The following is a 23,664-nucleotide window of genomic DNA, read 5'->3' as shown; positions in this document are numbered from 1 at the left end:
TTACCTGAGAGCTCAACTTAGTTTCATTTGCTTCCACTTGGCATCTGCTTAGTCAGTTGGCCAGAAGGCTGTCTTCTTGCTGAAATATAGTTCGTCTTAATTATCACAAGTCCTAATGGTGCAAATGTCTTAGGGGACAGAGTCTCCTTAATAAGGTGACAGTTTGCACACACCATGTACTGTTTGGCACATGCTTCCCCCCCTCCCCTTTTTTAATGTAAGCAATAGCAGCTGTACAAAACATTCAGCTTCAAAGCAAGAACATTCTCCTTCTTTCATTACACATTTTTAACAAACTCTTCGTTCCAACCTGGAAGCACTGACATACCATTAAATTCCTATTTTGGGGTTCGTTTTGTTTTTACATAAAGGGCAACAAAATTTGGGCAAAACATGAATTAAACCACTCTTATCTGTCTGCAACTCCCGAAAGTTGCTTGGTGAACTCCTTGAAACAGCCACTTGGCTTGGCCTGAACAAAAAGCCAACCTGTACTCTCTCTATCAATTCTTTAACCTTTTATATTATTCAAAGAATAGGCTAACGCTGCTTCTGGAACAACTGGAAGTAAACCAGGAGAAGTACTTTGTTTCTAATTGTGAAAACGTCACTGATAACAAGGGTAATTTGGAGGGAAAAGAAGTGTCACAGGGCACAATTCTTTCTGTTACAAAGTTCACATACTTAGAGGTCAAGTATTGGAGGTTTTCCCAGGAAAAATAAAACTCATGAAATATTTCTTTAGGCAGCCATGTTGAATGAAAAATGCAAGAGGAAGGTCAAACAGATTCCTGAAACAACATTAAGAAATAGCTGAAGTTAAAGAACTTAAGCAGTAAAAAGAAAAAGTGAAAAGGTGGAGGCAGGTTCTCACATAAAACAAAGACAAATCTCAGGAAAGAAGAAAAGTCTGTAAGCCTAAACTCAAAATACATCTTAAACGTATCTGCAGCCAGCCACAAAGTTAGCATAGTCCAGTCTTTTTCTTGAAGTGTCCAATTATAGTGCCTTTACAAAACCTTTTGGAAAAGAAGTTACTCTTTGTAGTAAAATAGACTTTTTAACCACCTTTCAATTACCTCATTGTCATTTATTGGTGCATTCAACCTGACAGCATTTTCTCTGCACTGATAAAAGTAGCAACTGGCACACAGGGCACAAAAGATGGCCGAGTTAAATCACATTGCGGAAAGTCCAACAGAGGGTCTACTGGTGCAAAACTGAAAAAATATAGAGAGAAGGTAGTGGCAAAAGAGAGGATTGCAGCATGCCATACTTGTGAGAACTAGCAGAGAAGGGTACTAACGGCAACCTGTGAGCGTGTATCACACCACTTTGTTAACTTGCTGAAGGACAGCCAACGCAAGGAGTCAAGAGGCATGAGAAAACTGGGGAGACAAGTCCCTCCCCTGCAGATCTGAGAGGAGAGGCGCATACTCTTGATGCTGCATTAATGTGATGCCAACCAAAAATTAGTAGCAAAGCTGATTTGGCTGTATTTTCTTGGGTGGGAGCATAGGCCAAATGGCCTGGTTTGAGAGGATGACAAGTGGGACTTTGCGGGCAGCAGTCAATGAGCTGACAGAGTCATCACAGGAGTAAAGTTTGAGTCCCTTGCTTCAAACAACAGGCTAAAGCTGCTCCTGGAACAACTGGAAGAAAAGTATCTTTGCAGAAATACTGATAGCAAGTTTGCAGCAAGGTTTTTTCCCCCCCACAGTTGTCTACTTTACCTGCTTCTTGGAACATATGCCATGTTTCACCTAAGTAAAAGCAAAATGGAGAAAAAATCACAGGCAAGGACTCTGGCTTATCCACTATCAAAATGCTGAGCTCCATTGATTTCACCCAAGCTGCTTTAACTTGTTCAAGAGCTGAGCAGGAGTTGTTCCTTCAGTCATTATTATACTTGGAAAAATTGTGCTGGCTTCCCTCCCTCTTTTGTCTTCAGACATCGCAGAGATCAGAAGAAGTTGGTTTGAGGGCATGGGAGAGTGATCTGCAGAGATGCTGCTTTTCTTCTCCCTATATTCTGAACTCATGCCTTTCCCCTTACCCTGAAGCAGGGGCAGACTAGACTAGAAAGGGGCGAAAAGACACAGAAACACTAGAGCATGTTTCTGGCTGGCTTTCAAGAGGAAAACTATACTGTAAGATGACCCAAGCCTTCAACTACAGGAACACGAGAGATCTCTTCTCCTCTTCAGTCCACTAAGGTGACCAAGTGCTATGCTGCATACGTCCAAATGAAGAACTGTGCCACAACCCCACATATTAAAATAAAAAAAACCAACCCATCCTACAGCTGTACCCTGGAAGTACCTGGCTGCCAACATGAAGCAGTGCTTCGTACACTGCCAGACAGCTGCTCCTTTCCATCCCCAATAAAGAGAAGGGGAAAATAGTCCCATGGCTGGTGATGCAACCCATAGATCACAAGCTCGATCACACTGAGTGTATCTTGTTTTCTCTGGGACATGCAAGTCATCCAGTGCAAGAGAAGTGGAAAGTCAAAGAATAAATCATTAGTCAAGACATTTCCAACTGCTGTCAACACATTTCAAAGTCAGAGTGAAGTTCAAAGCAGACATTAGAAATCATGAGACTACAATCTCAATTTCTAAGCCAAAGGAAAGCATTTGGTTTACTTATATGTCCCTTCAAAAGCAGTAGCCTTTACATCTCCAGTTGTTAAAAAACACATCTTATGTTACCATGAGGATGTCAACGTAAGAATAAAACTGAGATTTTCACAAACTGTGAACTGCAACTTCAGGTTAAAATTAAAAAAAAAAAACCTCAAAGGTTTTTGTTTGTTTGTTTGGTTTTTTTTTTTTTTTAGATTTAATCCTTATTAGATAGTGAAATAGATCAGATAATCAATACAGTACACTAATCTTGATTTTCTCAGGAAATGAGTAAGCTGGTCTACAGACAGCTTTACAAAAAACATGTATAGCATCGACACTGTAGTATTCTTCCTTGTGTCCACAAACAGGTACACTTCCATATGGCTTATGGGATTTACCACAAAACAGACACAAGGAGCAAAAAGCTAATATAAATACTCAAAAATTTGAATAAAACATTCCACTAGGTTACAGAAATTATCTTATAAGATGCTTGGCTATTTCAAATAAAGCTTAAATTCACTTAAGTTATAATCCATTTATTTGGGGAAAAATCTAAACAAAACCTCTAAATTGAGGAAAGTATTTTTCCTGTTATTTAATTGTTTCAAATTAAGTAATTCACACAAAGTTAGGACTATCATTCTTAATAATACCAGAACTCCTCATAAGATGTCGTACCCTACTTTATAAGCTTTGAACCAACACCGTGCAATGTCTAAGCCTTTCAGATCACATTGGTTAAGAACATATTTTGTACTTAAATCCTCCTTTCTTGGAGGATTAAGGTAATGCATGTAAGTGACTCTTGAGAGATTTTTCCCTACCATCCCTCCTAATAATTTTTTTTGTTAGGCTCTAAGGTTTCTAATATAATCAATTTTAGGCAATTTTTGATTCCTAAGAAGGTACTCTCACTTTTTTCTAACACAGTTCACTGAGGTTTGTCTCTGTTTAGTCCACAAGCTCACGAGTGGAAATTTTCTCTTTCATTTACTAGTAAAGAATCCAGAAAGTAAAAAATTGCACTTATTACCATGTATAGACATCAACTAGGATGGTAAACTCAAAATGTTTGGCAGTACAAGTTATGCTACAAGTGTTAAAAGTTAAATGGCTAAGAAGAAGGGACACAGAGTAACTACATGAAATGTTACAGGTGAGGTCCTGGACACAAAGCAGTTCTCTTTCATTTACTAGTAAAGAATCCAGAAAGTAAAAAATTGCACTTATTACCATGTATAGACATCAACTAGGATGGTAAACTCAAAATGTTTGGCAGTACAAGTTATGCTACAAGTGTTAAAAGTTAAATGGCTAAGAAGAAGGGACACAGAGTAACTACATGAAATGTTACAGGTGAGGTCCTGGACACAAAGCAGTTAAAAAAAAAAAAAAAAAAAAAAAAATCACACAAAGTTTAAGGAAGAACTGAAAATCAAACTTCAGTCCCAACACAACAGTCATCCTTCCTCTCTTCGAGAAGGAAGGGCACAAACTCTGCCATTAGCAACATGCACATACGTGGGGAACAGGGGAGAGAGACACATTTATTTTCCTTACAACACTCCTTAAATCTTCTCCAAGACGTGCCTGTTTGCAGTTCCATATCAGTCTCAATGACAAGTTCTCTAGCAAACCAGCCCATCCAAATTCAACACTGCATCTCAGAGTAACTACATGAAAAGTTTCAGGTGGGGGCCTGGACACAAAACAGTTAAAAAAAAAAAAAAAAAAATCACACAAAGTTTAAGGAAGAACTGAAAATCAAACTTCAGTCCCAACACAACAGTGTCATCCTTCCTCTTCGAGAAGGAAGGGCACAAACTCTGCCATTAGCAACATGCACATACGTGGGGAACAGGGGAGAGAGACACATTTATTTTCCTTACAACACTCCTTAAATCTTTTCCAAGACGTGCCTGTTTGCAGTTCCATATCAGTCTCAATGACAAGTTCTCTAGCAAACCAGCCCATCCAAATTCAACACTGCATCTCAGCAAGAAGGAATCTTCCTAGCTGAGCTTCCCTCTTTTTCAGGAGAAGGTGAGAAAATGTTTCTCACCATTTTCTATATAATTCTGCAAATATACTATCTTCCAGCAGTTAACACTGCAGGATAATCCTGCAATATGAATTATTAAACAGACAAATATTTAAAACTCTTTAGGAAAGGAAAAAAACCTTCTATCCAAACTATTCTGAGTAAACTTTTTGTAATCTCTTTAAAATTATCCTCAAATAACTCCCCAACCAAGATGATTAAAGGTCACTAGTATATTGCAAAGCATATTTTTATGAGATAAATTCCATTATAATTGCAACAATTATTCCAGCCACAATTTAGACATAGAATCCAATTATCCATTTCATTTTCATTTACACCTCATGGGCTAGATCATTTATCATGTTTCATGATAATGATCAGAAGGCACATGGAAAGTGATTTCTGGAAGTAACAAATTACCTACCATATTAGCATAGCTTACAAGATCCTGTCAACAAGTACTATGCATAAATATGAGGTAATTAAATTTACAATGTGCAGGAGCGTTTGATATGCTACTTGCTTTTCTAGCAGCTGCCAAAAAATCTGGGTTACTAAATTCAACATACCAGTTTAGTTGCTTAAGTACAGTAATTTAGCTCTTCATAACACATCAGGAATCATTATGCCACTAGAACACCAACAGGTAGACAGCATGCAGTGGGCTCAAGATCTGGAGATGAATCTCTCATCATCTGGTATTATTGCTTCTTGCCACCAAACCATCCATCATGTCTCTGAGACAGCTGGGAATGATAGTGCCGGACCCTCACATTACTGCTCCCTGAACTCTGTCTCATCCATCTTTTGCACCATTCCCCATTTGCAGCTACGTATCATCTCCCTGCTGCAAAACTGAGTGTGAACCTGTAATGCCTTTAACCTGCAGCGCCACTCTAATAGCAATTGATTTCTTTTTATTGCAGAGACGGTGCTCAGTAAGACTATGTATGGCTGCTGAAGCCAGGAGATGGTCAGGACAGCACTACAATGCAAACGCCTTATACCTTTAGGAATATGACCCATTTCCAAGGAAGTATCGCTATATTTCCATAGCTAGCTATTTTATAACACATGTATATTTATCAATATATAAAGTTGGTATAGGAATATATATGCAGTTTGTGTTCCTGCAGTTCATCCACAATTTAATAGCAAGATTCACTCAAATGCAGCTGAAAATTAATGTCAGGGGTGGCTTCACTTTGTATTTTTGTTAAGTGATTCAGTATTAGAACACTATTAGATTTTAGAATACATACTAAAGCACACAGGTGCACCTGCATTCAAAAAGGAACTTCGATTAACTCTACATTGATCATGGCAAGACTTCACTAGCGTGATGACTTGTGTACCATAAACCACCCAAGACTAAGCATTTTAATTCAGCTTCATCTGAATGCTGTTATAAAAGTTTAATAAATCAAAATGATCAAAATGCCCCCAGTGGCAGGTTGGGATTCAGTTTCCAATTCAAATTCCGTTTAATATATGGCTTCTCTGACATCCTGCATTTTCTGCCATCTATGTTGAATTCCAAATGCACTCCTTTTCATCATTACCATGCATCTACTCATCGGCACACTTTTTAACAACCCTGCACAATACACAGAGATGTCAAACCTAGAGGCATTTTCCCCTCCCCGAGACTGGAAAATGATGGCAAGTAAGGGAACTCTGTCTACCCTTAAGTAAATATTTTCTTAACCTCCCTGCTAACGTCAATGGCATTTAAACTGAGACAGACCATCCTGAGCTGCAGTATTCAAATGAAACATTTGATTTAAATAAATGTAGAGACAGACCAGATACTGGAAGGGAAATTATCCAAGTGAAATACAGCACTGATGTGGTGGGGCAGTATGGAGACATCTCTTAAGATGAGAAAAATCATGTTACTGCAAATGATCTTCATGTCGTTGTACTCGGATAAAATGCAGATATAAGAAACAAAGAAATCTCCTTGTTTCCTCCCTGAAGTGACACCTGCCAAGAGCTTTTTCCTCGCCTCTCTTTCCTTTGCACTGCCTCCCATCAAGTCTAAAGGCAAGCAGGGATCCGGATTCGGAGTGTTAACATTTTAATTTCCCAAATGCTTTATTTGCTGTTTGAATTCACCTATGTACTTTTCCAATAAGGAGGCACGTAAGAAAATGACAGAGGTATAGGACAACACCTAAAAGACGAGACCACGCTCATGCAATCAATCATTAATGCCACATCTGTGGTATCACCAGCAACACAATTTTGAACCGGGCTGAGTGAAGCTGCATCACATCTTGACTTTGCTGGATTAGGCAGAGCAGGTGATACCCAGCTTATGCTGCCTGTAAGGGGGCTGATAATACTTGGTCTGCCACCAAGGCAGAAGACCTCAGAGGAACCTTACCTAAAGCCGGCACTAAGTGTGCTGGCACAGAGCTAACTCCTCTGCAACTGTGAGCTGCCTGGCCAAGTTCATCCCAGGTCACTACCTCCCATTATAGGCTTCCACTGGTTTTGATTGACCCTACAGCTGTATTTATTTCACTGCCAAATCACAGTGAGGTCTCCACAAGACCCGACAAGCACAAGTAGCAGCCCATTGCCTGGCAAGCAAGGGAGGGACCTTTTCCTGCCCTCCTCCCCACTCCAGGCTCCTGGCCCTCGGGCCAGCTCTGGTGAGCTGATTGCACTCCCCAGTAAGGCAGAGGTGTCCCAACCAGGCTGAGAGGGAGCAGCTCGATGCCTGTTTTGTTTGTTGAACCAGCCCACGGAAGTGACATAGCCCTAGAGCCAAGAGAAGGAGGAGAGGGATTGTCCACAGCTAGGGGCATGGGAGAGGAGCGAGGAGAGGAGCAAAGCCTTCCTCCCTGCCAACAGCTGCCCTTTCACCAACAGTTTACCCAAACACTAAACACAGCAATCCCTTAAAGCCCTGCCTAAGCCCAGCCCTCCCCGTCTCTGCACTGCTCCCTCCTGGGCCAGCACGGGCATTTCTTCTCCACCTGGTGAGAGGGATCAGGATTACAAACCTAACTTGAAAAGTTCTTTTTCTTGGCGGAGAGAAAAAAAAACCACGCTTTATCGACTGATGGGATTTCCCTAACACCTTGCTAGCAAGTAGTGTGGGACAACAGAAGCAGACCTGCAGGGTGAAGCTGTCGGTGCTGGGGACCCAGTGACACCTCTACATGCATTTCAGGTAGTTTTGCCTGGGATGAGCTTTAGTTATTACTGAATGCCTATTGGCAGCCGGAAAGCATTACATGCCTACCTTTTGGTTTACTTCCCTCTGAAAGAAAGCTAGTTCCCTTGTTCTCACGGGAACCGAGGGCCAGGAAGTGGGGATAATCCAGAGATTTGCTTTGAAAGCACATTCCTGTCTGAACGTTTATGTACATGGTCAAAGATGACCTTCAGAAAACCAGTCAGGCCTGCTACATGTTCATTCCTGGACATAAAATAGTGTCACACTTAATAATTAGGAAAGATACAAGAAAAACTATTTGTAGTTCTAAAAGTGATCAGATGCCTAGAAATGCATCAGCTTCAAATATACAAAAGCAGTGCTCAAAAAGAAACAAAAATAGCCACGGCTAGTAAACATCAATCTGGCTAATTACCAGCATCCCTGGCCTTCCTCCTCCTCTTTTTTTCCTTTGTCCTGCTGGTTTCCACTCAGAGCCTGTGGGAAAGTTCCAATCATGGTTTCCACTGAGAAGTGAGTGGAGGAGAGAGAAGATAAGAGGACTTCCACAGGGTTTGCTATCCCATGTGCTCTCCATACAGGTCGGATGAAGCCTTGCAGGAAACACAACAGAACTGCTGGCTGCTTGGACTCATGAACCAAAGTGCCACACAGCATCAGCATTCACCACGGATGTTGGGAAAAAGTATATACCAGACAATGAAAACCACAGACAGTGTCCCTTCTACTAAATTAGTTAATTAGCTAACTGTGAATCTGTTTTGGTTCCTGCGTGTTTTTTTTTTAATAGGTGATTTTTAAGTTAACTATGATTCTTATATAAAGATATTTAGCAGTTATGCAAAACTGTAGAGAGGTTATAAATCTATGCTTTGGCACAAGAGGTTATACGTTATTCATTCTTACCTGTGAGTGATAATAGGATTGATTTTGATTGTTTAGAAAATAATCTAACAAAAATAAAGATTTAGAGAAACCACCTCATATCAGCCCAATCACCTTGCGTGGTCACTTTTCTTCTCTGATGTAGCCATTAATTTTGTGTTTTATTAGTATCTGATAAACTCTTTCAACAGGCTCTGTGGCTTCACGTGTGCAGGAAACAGCGTACTTTCAAGAAGAAACAAGTTAAGACATGCAGTATTCTCTCTCTGCCTCTGTACTTTGCCCCTCTGCTCTTCACTCACACATCTTCTCCATGAATGAGAAATGAAGTCATGACACTGATGTCCAAGCTGAGAGGGTACCGCCTCTTACTTAAAAGATGCCTGAGCCACAGACCCCTGGGAAGGTAAAATCCTATGCCAGCAAGGGACACCTGCTCTTCTCTGATACTCTGCCCCAAATAACAGCTACTGAGGCCATCCACAGGCAGGATGTGGGGCTACAGGACTTTGGCTTTTGCTGCGATCCAGATCAGTCACCTTAAAGTTCAGGGAATAGAGTAGGACGATGCATATCAGCACGGAAGAGGCTAGCTTTTGCCTAATGAGAATATTAATCTAGACTATATCAAGCAGTACAAAACTCACATCTTTTGAGATAAAAGCAAAATGTGTGCTTTATCTTACATGTTTCAGATCTTCCTGAAGAACAAATCACAGAACTACAACAAAGCAACAGTTCACATTAAAAAGACTTGAAGAGGATTGTAAGTAGATAGAAACACTCTTCACCCAAACTAAGACAACACTGGGATGAAGCAATCGGATAGGCAGTGTCCATCATACAAAACAGCAGACTAATCTTTGTCACGAATACAAGGTTTTACTTTTGCTACACAAACTTTAAAAATCATGCATACATGAAAAGACTTTGAAATAAGAGCACCTTGCTCCTCCCTTGTAAAAAAGTAAGCAAACTGCTACAAAGCATTGTGGCATTTCATGTTTAACATATCCATTAATGATTTGGATGATGCAGAGTGTACCCTCAGCAAGTTTGCAGACAACACCAAACTGGGAGGAGTGGCTAATATGCCGCAAGGTCGTGCCGCCATCCAGAGAGACCTCAACAGGCTGTAGAAATGGGCTGACAGGAACCACAAAGTTCTCAACAAGAAGTGCAAAGTCCTGCAACTGGGGAGGAACAACCCCAGGCACCACCATATGCTGGGGGCCACCCAGCTGGAAATCAGCTTGGCAGAAAAGGACCTGGGGGTTCTGGTGGACACCATGTTGAATATGAGCTAGCAACACGCTCGGGGGCAGGGGGAAGGCTAATGGTATCCTGGGCTGCATTAGACAAAGTATTGCCAGCAGGTCAAGGGAGGTGATCCTTCCCCTCTATTCAGCACTGGTGAGGCCACACCTGGAGTGCTGATCTACTGCTGGGCTCCTCAGTACAAGAGAGACATGGACATACTGGAGAGAGTCCAACGAAGGGCCACAAAGATGATGACAGGACTATGAGGAAAGGCTGACAGAACTGTGACTGGCCAGCCTGGAGAAGAGAAGGCTGAAGGAGAATATCATCAATGTGTATAAATACCTATGGGAGGGTGCAAAGAGAAAAGAGCCAGGCTCTTCTCAGTGGTGCCCAGTGACAGGTCAAGAGGCAACGGACACAAACTGAAACACAGGAGGTTCAGTCTGAACATCAGGAAACACTTTTTTACTGTGAGGGTGGCCAAGCACTGGCACAGGTTGCCCAGGGAGGTTGTGGACTCTCCATCCTTGGAGATATTCAGAAGCCATCTGAACACAGTCCTGGGCAACCGGCTCTACGTGGTTCTGCTTGACAAGGGGGTTGGATGAGATGACCTCCAGAGGTCCACTCCAACCTCAACCATTCTCTGATTCTGTGATTTCAAATGTAGCCCTGCGCAGCCGAGATTGCTCAACACAGAACGATGGAATTGAGCCTGTTCCAAACAATGCATTTCTGCTACTTCCAGCGAATCCAAGTCTCTTTGGCTTCTTTTAAAAATGCAGTCAAAACTATTTTCTCCTGCTTCTCCAGGAAAAGCAATTTTTCTGTGCTTTCTAAATAAAAAGGGCAATGCACCTATTAATTACGTAAACCAGAGACATATGTTGCCTTAGCAAAGGAGATAAGCAGAGTTACTTGCACAGAAAGGTTGTCTGATGAGAAAGCAAGACTACTACTCTTTCTGGTACGGTAGATGTGCGAAGCGCTCGGAACTCCTATCTGGCTCAATTTATTTATTATACTTACTGAGGTATTTTCCTATATTCTTGTTTCATTCTTCTTATGTAAAGGAGGACTTCAGGGTTACAGCCCCTCTTTACCTGCTGCAAGAAACAGAGGATTGAAAATAGGAAAATTTCTGTGTTAAACCTGCTTAAGGAGGATAAGATCTTAATATGGTAGAGAAATTAAAACCAGAGGATGTCACAAAAAGATCAAGTTAGTTGGATCCTGGACTCTTTGAAAGATGCTTACACCTAAATATACACCCAAAATACATCTTGTGTTTTATTAGCGAGGTTTAGAAAAACTTCACAGAATCATGCATTATTTTTCCAACTGCTGCAAAGTCATTAAAACATTGTCATCTGCTTTTCCTAAAAGGATACAACCATGAGAGAATTATGCTTCGGCTAATGGGAAAACCTAGTTCTGAAGGTGGGCTGAGGGTCCAAAAGAGTAACAGTATTAATACCTGTACTCCAGGAATTCACCTTATGAACCAGGCATAGCAGCCACATGGCTCTTCCAACTCACAACAACTAACATGTTTGCGTACTCCTACAGAAGTCTGGCGATGGTTCAAAGGGGCACTTAGCCAAGATAACGATGTAAAGCCCACAAATTTCAGCAACTTGGACTGTGAAATCTCTCTCCCCAGTTTCCCCTCTGCTCTGAAATCCAGTGAATTCAGAGAAACACACACCCAAAGACCTCGCTCAAGACTCTTCAAAGATACAATCCAAAGCCCTATTACATATCACCACTGTCTCCTGGAGATTGAATTTCTGAACACATTACAAAGTATCACTAATAACCTGATTTGTCTAGCATTTATGGAACTGATGATGGGTGATATGACCAGAGGGGGGAGAAGGGGAAAAAAAAATAAATCTACTATTCATCAGACAGAGAACTTAATACTGGAGGACAGATAATATGGGTCACTTTGCAAAATTGGTACATACAGAGTTAGCCTGTTTACAAGCAGGGAGTATATATACAGACTACCTGACACATTTTCTTCTACCTGCTACCTAGTGCTCTCCATGTCATTAGACAGGCATATTTTTAAGTCCACTACTATACTGAACAAATAAACCAGGTAGAAAAATTGAGGACAGACATTGGTAGCAAGTCCAGAGATTTCACTTTTTTCCAGACAAAACAAGTACTAGTGAAATTTGGAAAGTGAACTTCAAACCACAACTTTATCAAAAGGAAATACTTCAGTTTTCTTTTAAGAGGAAAAAGTAATGCTCCTATGAGAAGTATTTCCCAGGGGCAATCTCCATCTTCACAGTGTTCTGGCATCACCGGGGACCAGTCAAATTGCTGGTTTTCCTATATAAAATCCTTAAAGGAATTTCAGACAAGAGAGGTAGAAATATCGGTGCCAAACTTACTTCCATAATAGAAACTGCTCCTGATGGCAAATTAAGTCCAGTAAGGGAAACAAAGAAGAATATCACCTCAGAGCTCACCAAAACTTGAACCAAATGACTTAGAGAAGAGACCACTTGCCAAGCCAAAGCAAATACAAGAAACAAAATAACTTTTTTCATGTTAGTAAACCCATACAAACAGGTCAGTTTACCAGAACTTGTGATTTCTCGGTCAGAAGACAGTAAAGGAAAACATGTGGAAGAAAACTGCCTTTCTTCCGTTTTCTGTTGCTAACTTGGATTTACCAGTACATTTCCATATTGGAACTATAAATCAAGGTGTAGAACTCCCCTTGCTTTGACCCCACCATAGAAGAGCTGTTTGGGTTGGATGAAGAAATGTTAAAAACTATATTCACCTAGTGAAAACACCAAATTTTTTATAATTTATGACTCCAGTAAAACTTAGAAACTTATCAGTAGAACCACACATATGGTAGCGCTATCCACAGATTATTAACAAACATGACGGTTGATTCATACAGAGTCTTTTTCATTATTTTTCTTCCCTGTCTTTAACACTAATCTACATTGTCTTCCAAATAATCTATCTAAGATCCACTACACAAAATAAAACACACCTTATTTCCTGCTGATTTTGCACTATTTAATAGCATAATATTAAGTTTTGTACAATTAGTCTGTTAACAACGTGTAGCTACTTTAAGGAAAACAAGCTCGGCAAAGCATACAAATACTTTATGTAAAGTGTAACTCCTTATACCATTTGAGAGAGTGGTTTCCTTGGGGTTTTTTTTGACAATCAGAGCAACAAACTGCTGTTTCATGAAAATTAAAAAAAAAAAAAAAAAAAAAAAAGAAAGACTTAGCACTGAAGTGGATCTTCCAGATCCACTGCAGTCAAAGAAACTGGTGGTTTCGTTCACGGTCCCTGCAGGACTGCCTGAGTGTAAGACATTCCAAACAGGGACAAACTAAATTGGGATTATACTATGAAGTTTTGCTAACAAACCACATAAGAAAGCAACATTAGTTTCATCTCCTCCTGACAGCCACTTTTAACATGCCAAGTCAACCAAGAAGTTGATCACAATTGCTGTGATGAAAACTAGCTCGTTTCTTGATGCACAAGGTCGCTTTTCTGATAAATATTGCCACCTTCAGACAAATATTCCAGCAGTTTTTAAGAGCTCTGAACAATGACATAGTACAAGAACTGGTTAAAGGGCAAAGATCTTTACTGACTGAAGAGAGCAATGCTATTTGGTACTGTAATTTGGAAAGTCTACGCAATTGTATATAGCAAGCACACGTATAAGCCAGGGCACCGGTGATGTCTTTGGGCACTTAATTTCTACAATTCTATGTTAAGTACTAGAAGGAGCAGAAAGACTTTGAGAGCACGATACACTTGTTCTCAAAAGCAAGTAAGAAACAAGTAAAAAGAAAGAAACTGTCAGTGTCTTCTTGTTCACTCTTACTTACATATCACAGCTACTGTTCCTCCCAGCATCTCCCTCAAGTTCCAGCGCAGACAACCCTGAAGACTTCAAGAAACTACCTTCCCAGAAATTGCCAATTTACCAGCCACCAAGGGAAAACATAAATAGATGATTAATCAGATGGACCTGTTCAGGAGGATAAGTCAACTAACAGTAATGACAGCACCAAGCTTCCTGTAAAAGGAAGGGGAAAGGGAGAACTCCTTCTACACGTATCCAAGAATGACAGCAATGCCATAGAAACCATGTAAAAAAATCAATACAACACAGCCACTGAGCTGGGAGCTGAAGACCAGCTCTAAGCAAAGGTGAGACATTAAATCACTGACTAGAACTACTTTTGGTAAAATGTCGTAATTGAATTACAAATTCTATCCTAGTCTGATTTTTCTTCAAAAAATTAATCAGAGTAATTGCATTATCCCTTTCAGGGTCTTTAAATGTATACCATCCCTCCCAGGTAACTACATTTGTAATAAAGTTTAGAACTCCACTGAATGTAATTCTTCTGTTAAAGCTCAAAATGAAATAATGATGTTTCAACATGATGTATATTATATAACTGGAAATTTTCATTACCAAGACTAACTTATGGACTGCTCATCAGATGCCTGTACACCTATCTTATGGTACCACATGTCTGTACAGATGTGGAATACGTAAGGATCTCGGCCACGTACCTAAACACCCAGGTTTTAAGTTACTGGGCAACAACTCCTGTTCCTCATCCCTCACTCTCTAATAACCAGTGTTGTCAATAAAGTTTGGCTTCTACAAACCGAAGACCTTATCATTACTCAAAATGATCTGGAAGCAATACTAAAGCCATGACAAAGTAAATTGTGTTTCATCTTTTTTTTCCCCTCCTCTGGCTGTGAGAACACACAGATCAATACTCTTCAGCATGAGAATTCTGTAGCGAAATTTTCATTTGTTACAAACAGCAACAAAAATGCCCCAAGCATGCCCTGTCACTTCCAGTTTAGAAGGAAACGCACTAATAAACTCTTCCCCCTGGGTCATCTTTGACAATGGGCAATACTATGCCAGCTCTTATTAAAGGCAATTCGTATCAGTGGCCCAAAAATTTCCTTTAAAATTATCATCTTTTGTATCCATGTAGCAGGATGTCAGCTTTAAAGTGCCACTGAGATATAGGACCTGTCATTATGGTTAATTTTCAGTACAGTTTTAACACCAGGGTAGCTGATCCCTAAGGATATGCTTTTTTGGCTAACAAGATTTATTTAGTGGTTATCCAGACAAACAAGAAAATATATTACTGTATATTGCTTTTCAAATATAACAGCAAGCAATAAATCCTACTATAAAACATAAATCTTTGTTCTCTACCATGATGTCAGAGAGATGAAAATGTTTTTAGAAGATTAATCTTTTTCTTTTATTTTTCTTTTTTTAAATTATATATATATAAAAACCCCAACCTTAATTCCAATGCACACAGCATACAAAAAGTAAAATTAACCTTAAAATATGAAACCTATATAGCTGTTGTATATATAGCTAGATATCAAGTTTATGTTTTGAGCCATAAAGATGGTATTCTCTATCAAATGACCAAAGCTTCTCAGCAGAACAATACGCTGCATTGAAAAAGAGAGTACTATGAAGTTTGATATTATTATCTCATTTTTTGAGAGAAATACTGGTTTAAACACCATTTTAGTGCTCTATTATAATAGAAAAAAATAGAAAACTTCATTTATTGTATAAATACATCCATTTGCCCTGCTTTTCTAACAACAAAACAGAAAGTCTGTTTTCGCTGTAACAGGACTAACTTCATTGTATTAGGATGAAGGCTATCTTGCACTTTGCTGGACAAAAAGTACATCTACAGAATAAAAAAAAGCTGTTAACATATTGTCTAAATCCTCATATGGTCAGCAAAGCCCATTTTTATTGAAGGCATAAAACCTAGTTGACCTCAATCAACTGGTCTCCCAGGGAAAAGACCTCTGCCAGTAAATGCCAGATACCAAGTATCTTAGAGCATTTCCTATGCTACTTTTATTTCTACAAGCTGAGGATGAACTTGCTTTTCCTGTCCCGGCTCCAGAGGCAGTGGCTGAATCCCAGATGCCGACTGACCAAACAGCCGATTGCTGGACCAACGAGTCAAGCGAGAGCCCATCACACACCTGACCCCTGCACTTACCTGGCCAAAACAGCCCCCGCACCAGGCAGCAGCATCACAGGCAGATTCTGTACACCACTTCTTTTTCCCCCACTTCAAAAACATTAAGCCTCCTCACAACTAAGAGTGAAATGGGCAATTTTGCAGGTGACACAATTAGGCAAGGAGATACTTCATAGCTTATCCCAGGCCACACAGCAAGTGACTTTTAGAAGTAAAAACTGAACTCCTATATTCAACCATATCCTTTGCCAGTCAGAAGACGCGCTTCCAGAACACAAAATGCATAAATACATCACGAACCCGATCACCACACACAAGCTATGGTTGCACCTCAGCAGGCTTCTGAATGCATTGCAACAAAAAAGTATTTCAAGTAGAAAAAAGCAAGTTTTTCATTTTCTTTCTCCTACTTCAGAGGTTGGAAATCATCATAGAACATCTCCATAATGCTCTCAGTCCTTGGGCAGGTGAAAGTTTACAACTATTTTTATACATCTGTCTTCCAGGTAACAGAACAATGTATATTATTTGCTGTACTACCAGTCCGCTCAAGGCAACAGGTTTTAAAAGGGACTAACTACAGTGGATTCTCTCACACCTGTAGAAATATTTATGAAAAGTTAAGCAGTTTTCACCTTAAGTTCAACAAATAGCATCCACAGAAAAGCATACAGGCATGTTACACGCATTGCAAGATCAGGGTTTTTACACAGATGTATTCTATGGAAAGAAGTTGTAAGAAGTTTTGCAAACCAGTCTTTCATTTTATGACAATTTCAGAAGCCTCATAGGGCTATCTTTGTATGATCATTTCAGATCAAGGCATCTGTAGGCTAAATAAAAGGTGTAAGTAGAAAGCACCGGTATTAAGAGCATTTAAATGGATAAAATGAAAGCAATTAAAACTTTACCTCGAACAATAAGTTGAGCAAAATTTGACACTCCCGAACCTCTCTCTGACTGAGTCACACAGCGGTATAAATCCTGGTCAGTTTTTGTCACCTCTTGCAACTTAAAGGTAGCAGCAAATCTTCTGTGATTGATATTTTTAGTCTGAGCAACTGGAATATCTTCCCCATTTCTTCTCTGAAAGTAAGAGAAACCAAGGCAGAGTTATCTCGTAAAAATAGAAAAGACATTTATCATGATCATCATGCAAAGAGTACATAAAAACACCAAATGCATTCGCCCCGTGCTGCATTTCCATGGCAGAAGAGCTCAGTGCTGAGGTCCCGTCAACAGGCAAGCAGTACTCAAAAACATTCCAGAATCAAGTTTGGGGGTGAAAAGCACCATCAGGCTTTCACACTGCCACAAAATATGACCACGACATACTCAACTGCCGTTATGACCCCGCCACACACACCTGCCGTTGCTTCATAGCTGGAACCGCAGAGGAGCCCAGCAGCAGCAGTTGTACTCCTAAGAAAATCCATTCAACTTTAAATAAAATTCTAACAGATATACTGGGTGTATTGTAAGAAATATTTAAAATAAACCTGGCATCGAGGCATTTCATAGGTTTTCAACAGCTCTTTTTCAGCAACCAGCCAATGTTTCCTTTTTAACGCTCCCTTTTATCTGCCCAAATTCAATACCTTCTAAAATTGTACCTTTGTTATACTAAGCACCACCTATCTACCTAAAGCTAGTTGAAATAAAAAGGGGAGGGAAGGAAACTGCTAAAAGAGGAATGATGTATATCTCATTTAAAGGAAGAAGCTTAAAGAGTTCTGAAAAAATCATAGCTGCCACAAATCACTGAAAAATTTAATCTGTCTGGAGCTGCGGGGCAGGGTGAGAGGTCAGTAAGGTAGAAACAGTTTGAGCTCTTTTGTGACCCTTTTCCCTTATTCCCATTCATAGTAAATGCTCAATTTTGATTTTAATCGAAGAACACACCCTCCACCAAAAGTTAGCATTAAAAAAACCAACCAAACAAAAAAAAAAACCCAGAAACATGCACCAAGTGAACAAGCGATGTTCCTGCTCTCTCCCATGGATCAACCGCATGTTATTCCCCGACCGGGATACAGTTTCTGAGCACTCAGCTTTGCTCAGTCACCAGAAAGACATCGTCATTCCCTTGTAACTGCATCGCCTGCTCTGCTCGATACATAGCAAAACGTGACCTCTACAGACATTTTTAGCTCTAATCAACCCCCGGAATGAGAAACTTCACTGAGGTCTTGAACTCCGAGCTTGCTGTCTAACACAAGAAGCAGCACTGCTGAGCCACAAAATCTAATAACCTGAAAGCCTGTGGCAAAAATAGAAAGGGGAGAAAAAGGAAATGAGTTAATGCTGCATGTGTATATTAGCCGGCCTCCTGTCACAGGCAGGAGTACTTCATAATACTCAAACACTTCATTTTACATCTACCCTTCGTGATCTTAGCATGGGTTTGTCACTCTAAACAGTTTTGCGGTAGATTAGCCAGGGGTTCAGCACTGCTTCAAACTCACTGAAACAAGTATTAATTTTAACTATTGATATTTTTAAACGGATGAATTTTAACTTCTGCCATCTTTCTTGCAGCAGTCAAAGCACCCATCCTATGCTTTACTACAATCCTTGGGTGAAAACGTTCATTTATACCAACGTGGCAGATTTCAGTCACTGGTATTCCACTGCAAAGACCATGCCATCACCTTTATCAGCAGCAGGTTTATTGGTGTGACTCTTCCTCATTTCATGAAGACACCACCCAGTTTTTCCCCCCCCAGCCACCCTCTTTGCCGTTACACCAGAAACAGCAGGGAGCTGCTACCCAGGGGTAAGCTCAGCCTGCAGGGCCGGGCCAGAAAGTACAGTGGAATGCAGAGAGTAAAACCAGATCTCCAAAAGAAGCTGGTGCACGAGACACTTCCAAAAGGTACTCTCACTGCTTCTCCCCAAAACAGTCACCATCCCGTAACCACCAAAGGCCTGCTTATCACATAGATGCTATCTGACAGGGTGTTCACAGGGCAAAAGCAACGGAGGTTGGGCACTTGGAAACCTGGATCCACCGCAGCACAGCCGAGTCACCCTGCGGCAGGCACCGGCTCCCTCCTCAGCTCTGCGAATATCTGCCTCCTATTAAGAAGAATTAAGGAAGTCTGCTGATGCCTGCAAAGACTCCTACGAATAAAAGGCCTTATTGAACTTCAGGGATCAATGAAATTATTAAATTCCAATATCACACAAATGAGAGGTGATGTTAAAGGCTTTATTTCAGTGCTGCTTAAGCTACAGTAAAATTATTTTGTGGGAGGTGCACCTCCCCCTCCAGTTAGCTGGCTTCTCTCAATAGCAAAAGCTAAATCCGAAAGCAGGATTTTCAAGCTACTTTTCCCCCCGCCTCAGTTTCGACCAAAGGCTTGAACTCTCTGGAATGATGACTTAATATAAAACTTGGATCTAGTGACCTGAAGTAACCAAAATAAACAAACCTCATGGTACTTTCTTCCTCTCGTGCTTGTCCGTGCCCTCCCACAGAGCATGCTCTCATCGCCACACCACAGCCAGCCAGCAAAGGGAAGTCAAGCTGCCCCACTAAACACAAACTTGCCATGTAATTGTTAAAATGACCAAGCAGCATACAAGAAACAGAAGGTGTAGTTTTAAAAATGATATGATAGCAGGCTTGGCAAGTAACCCATGTAACGCAGTCATTCTTGCTCTGCTATGAAGGGAAAAATAAATATGAGAGAATTTTCTAAAAGGAAGGACTCCCTTCAATAAGTCCAGTGCTTTAAATTTGAATGCCAAGCAATCAGTCTGCCGCAGAGAAGCACATCTAAGCTTGCTGTGTAGAATAATTCACCATCCGAAGCTCAGAACTTGCTTACTTAAGCTGGTCTGCACGCTTCATGTTAGAGAAACAAAGTGAAATGGGCTCCTACTTAAAATGAAGTATTAATGCACTTTCAGAGCAATTAATCAAAATGAAATTTAACAAGCTTTACAGTTCTACACCAACAACAAAACCTAGGATTTTCTGTTCTATTTACATCAGTGATTACCTACCACTTCATCTTACAAGCCTTAGAGTAGTTGCTCAAATTTCGCTTTATTAGGATTTGTTTCTTGGGAATCCGACTGCACAATTACATCTTCAAAGTCTATCTTCACGTACAGCTTATCCATTAAAATATTTTTCCATCATTAAAATGATGAAAAGTTCAAACAGAAGAGAGTTCTCACTTAAAAAAGAATGTTAAAGAAAATACCCTGCATTCATTTCAGCGTGTATCCCTTACACCGGTAAGCCATTAGCCAGTCAGAGTTCAGATGCACTGCCATGATCTCTTAATTAAATTCTTCTTTTTAATGTCAGGGCATTACTACTGATTTTATAGAAGAGGAAAGAAAGGCAGCAGTGCTCCCTGCTTATTAGAGGGTTCCTGGTACATACTGTTTCAATTTATGTCCTGCTCACACTGAACAGAGCTTGAAAATGCTGCTCAATTAGGTTTTAAAAATGCAATTTAAAATTAATGTGGAGTTATACTAATAGGTAATGGCTGTACCCTGTGCGATCCTTGGTTCCTCCAGTCCCTTGCTGTCTGATTTGATAACCCTGAATTGCTCATTTAGGAGAGGTCAACACCAGGCAGTTCTCCTCCTTTTGCGAAAATAACTCTGGGCTTCACAAAGAACTATGCTCTACAGAAACCCGATTAAAAGAAATAGAAGCATGTAGAAAAACCTCCTTAATTCTGGCATTTCAGGCATTTAAAATTATGACCTTAAATAAGACTCTGTGACTTCAAGGTTATTTTTAATTTGATAAGAACATGATTTTTTTTTTTCAGGCAATTAAATGAGATCGTCTATATTTTAAACAAAGTCAACAGTAAAGTCTACGCAGCTTAAAAAACAATCATAGGCAAATTAACAATGAGCCTTAAATTTCTCTTTTGTCTCATGAAAGAAATCAAGCATTTAATAAACATTAAATGAAATTTGAGTGGATCTTCCAGAACCTGAACGGAAGCAGAAGCATCTAAACCCCAACATCTTATTTATCTGGTAGAATTTAGGTGCATTTCTAATTTTCTAATACAAATTTATAACTTATCTGTATTTCTCTCTCAACTCTTCAGGTTGAAAAGTCGTGGTTTTTGCTTTTTTGTTTAAACAGCAATAAGATACCATAATTTTCTGTGGTGATGTTCCCTCTAAATTTTCCTGAACTCTTTTTTTTCATACCAGTGATTTGTATCAGCCTGGACAGCTCAACCTTACACATCCCCATCCCTTCCTTAGTGTAAACACCTTAAAATAAGTCCGCTCCACTGCTAATAATTACAGTCAACTCTGTTTGCCTTCCCTGGGCTGTCGGCTGGATGCCGGGATGCCTCCAGAGATCAGAAGATGTCAACACTTCAGCTGCAGTGACACACGCGTTACTCTGGCAGCAGCACCCACTTCAGCTGGCCCCCCAGTCGCTCCCTCCTCACCTTCACTCCTGTGCTCATACAGAAAACTGACCTGGAATAAAAAAAAACCTTCCTGGAAAACATATTCCCCTCCCCATATATTATCATCACCAAACGGATTAGCTCATGATTGGATTCACTAAGTGGCCGCAGGGAGCGGAGGAGAGGGCAGGATCTGTGCAGGGAGCAGAGCGCAAGCCGAGAGTTTGTCTAAGCAGCTCGGTCCCTGAAGGTGCAATCAAAACTTCACCGGACAGCAGAAGGACTGGAAGGATGCCCCCAGCAGCCTGGGGAATTACACCTCTGCTGCCCCGAGGAAAACGAAATTTGTAAATAACGTGCTCCAAAACATTCCTGGTTTTACTCATTGTGTAAAGGGAGAAATGTCTTTTTTTCCAAGAGAGAAAAGGGTTGAATGTGGATAGTTTGAATGCCAGCAATAATGCGTGACCTCTGCCAAAGGATGTTTTTGAAAAATAAAAGAATGTGAGGGGAATAAACAACACAAATAACTATACTTTTTAAATTTAACTTATATGTAGCTGTCTGGCACTTCTCAGCACACACAGCATATGCTTTTACAGCATTTAGGACACAATTTCCAAAAGGAGGAGAAAATCTATCTTTCTAAAAAAATTTCTTTATTATTATTTTTGTTTTATTCTTTTACACAAATGTCTCAATATATTTTTGGGACTTTAAAACTTATTAAACATATTAGAAACATAATGAAGCATGTCATCTTTTTATCATAAGAAGTGATAAATAAAATTTTAATTTTTTCCCCACCCAAAAAAGAGCAAATGGCTGAACAAATGGGATTTTTTTTTCCCAGTTTTATTTACAAATACATGATTTAAGCCTAAGAAATAATTTTTTTCAAGCAGAACATGAATTAGAACTGTAGCTTAAATAATATGCCTAGACAGTCCTATCTTCCTCTTAGTATACAAGAAGGTGAAGTAGTAATTTCTTTTGTTTGATTGATTTTTAAGAGAAAGCACGCAGTTAAACTTTTTTTTTAGTAGAAAATTAATACAACTTGCTTTAACTTGCTAGTCTCCCTACATACACAGCAAACCAGACTAAGATTCTACTTTCCAATGAACTACGCATTCATTTATTAGCAGGAAAGGCAACGCAGCTTTTCCCATGCAAACATATACTGAAGATCCTGAATAAATGTGACAAGCCAAGTTTTATCCTGCATGCTGCACTGCAGTACAGCAAAAAATCCATGATTACTTTAAATGTCATGGTTACATGCACTGCTGTTATTCAAACTTGCCCACTTTGAAGTAGCTCAATTTCTCTCGTGCTGCACTGAACGTCCTACTGAAGAAAGCAAGGATTCTCATGAAATAATCTAACTGAGAGCCATCTGGCCCTTCAGAGGTGGCAATCCTAATTTATTTTATTATAATAAAATCCACCGGAGGCAAAATAGCAGAAATCATACTACAGTGTCCCTGGCCTTTTCACTACACAAATAAAAATGACACTCACTTTCTCTGGACATTTTAAAGCCTCTTATTTTGAACCTAATCTAACACATGCCAAAAAAAAAAAAAAATCTATATTTCAAAAAAAAACAAAAAAAGAAGCTTTTCAGAAAGCTAGTTCTTGAATGCAGTGTTGTTGATTTCTTTTAAAAAAACATAATTCACAGAAATACAAATTCTGGACACAGTGATTAAAGACCTATGTCACCTTGAGCAGAACATGCTGAACTACAGTATTCATCCTGCAGCTCTAAACAAAAAAATCTGATTAGGAAAAGACAATGAAGGAAAGAGTTTGCAAAAAACGCCACTCCTGGAGACCACCATCACACAAGACAGTTCCTCAAACACTTCTCAGCAGACAATTTTACCCTTCTCTAAAAGTAGCCAAGTATACCAGCTGCTCTTATTCTTCTGTAATTCATTAAGTGCTGCAGCTATTTGAGGAAACTAGGGCCTGGGGTATTAGGCTACCTACCACACATCACAGTGCTAAGGAGACAACCTAAATGCACACGTCAACAGCCAAGGAATTTATAATATATGTTTTTATAAACATTATCTTAATTTCAGGTGTCTGGTTTATAGAATCATAGAATCAGAATAGTTTGAAGGGACCTCTAAAGGTCATCTAGTCCAACCCCCCTGCC

At 39.9% G+C, this 23,664-nt stretch overlaps 1 protein-coding gene across 1 annotated transcript in view; it reads right to left on the bottom strand.

The window, feature by feature from the left end:
* PTPRK (protein tyrosine phosphatase, receptor type K) overlaps positions 1–23,664 on the bottom strand; it is a 340,206-nt gene that overhangs the window by 197,986 nt on the left and 118,556 nt on the right. Inside the window, exon 5 of the mRNA XM_019472633.1 lies at positions 16,998–17,172. Coding sequence (XP_019328178.1) covers positions 16,998–17,172 — 175 coding nt within the window. The remainder of the gene's footprint in view (positions 1–16,997; positions 17,173–23,664) is intronic.

This window comes from Aptenodytes forsteri, unplaced genomic scaffold (assembly GCF_000699145.1).
Source record: "Aptenodytes forsteri isolate BGI_AS27 unplaced genomic scaffold, ASM69914v1 Scaffold82, whole genome shotgun sequence".
Taxonomy (NCBI): domain Eukaryota; kingdom Metazoa; phylum Chordata; class Aves; order Sphenisciformes; family Spheniscidae; genus Aptenodytes; species Aptenodytes forsteri.
Note: the sequence above shows the minus strand (reverse complement) of the source record. Positions and strands in the feature narration are given on the sequence as shown.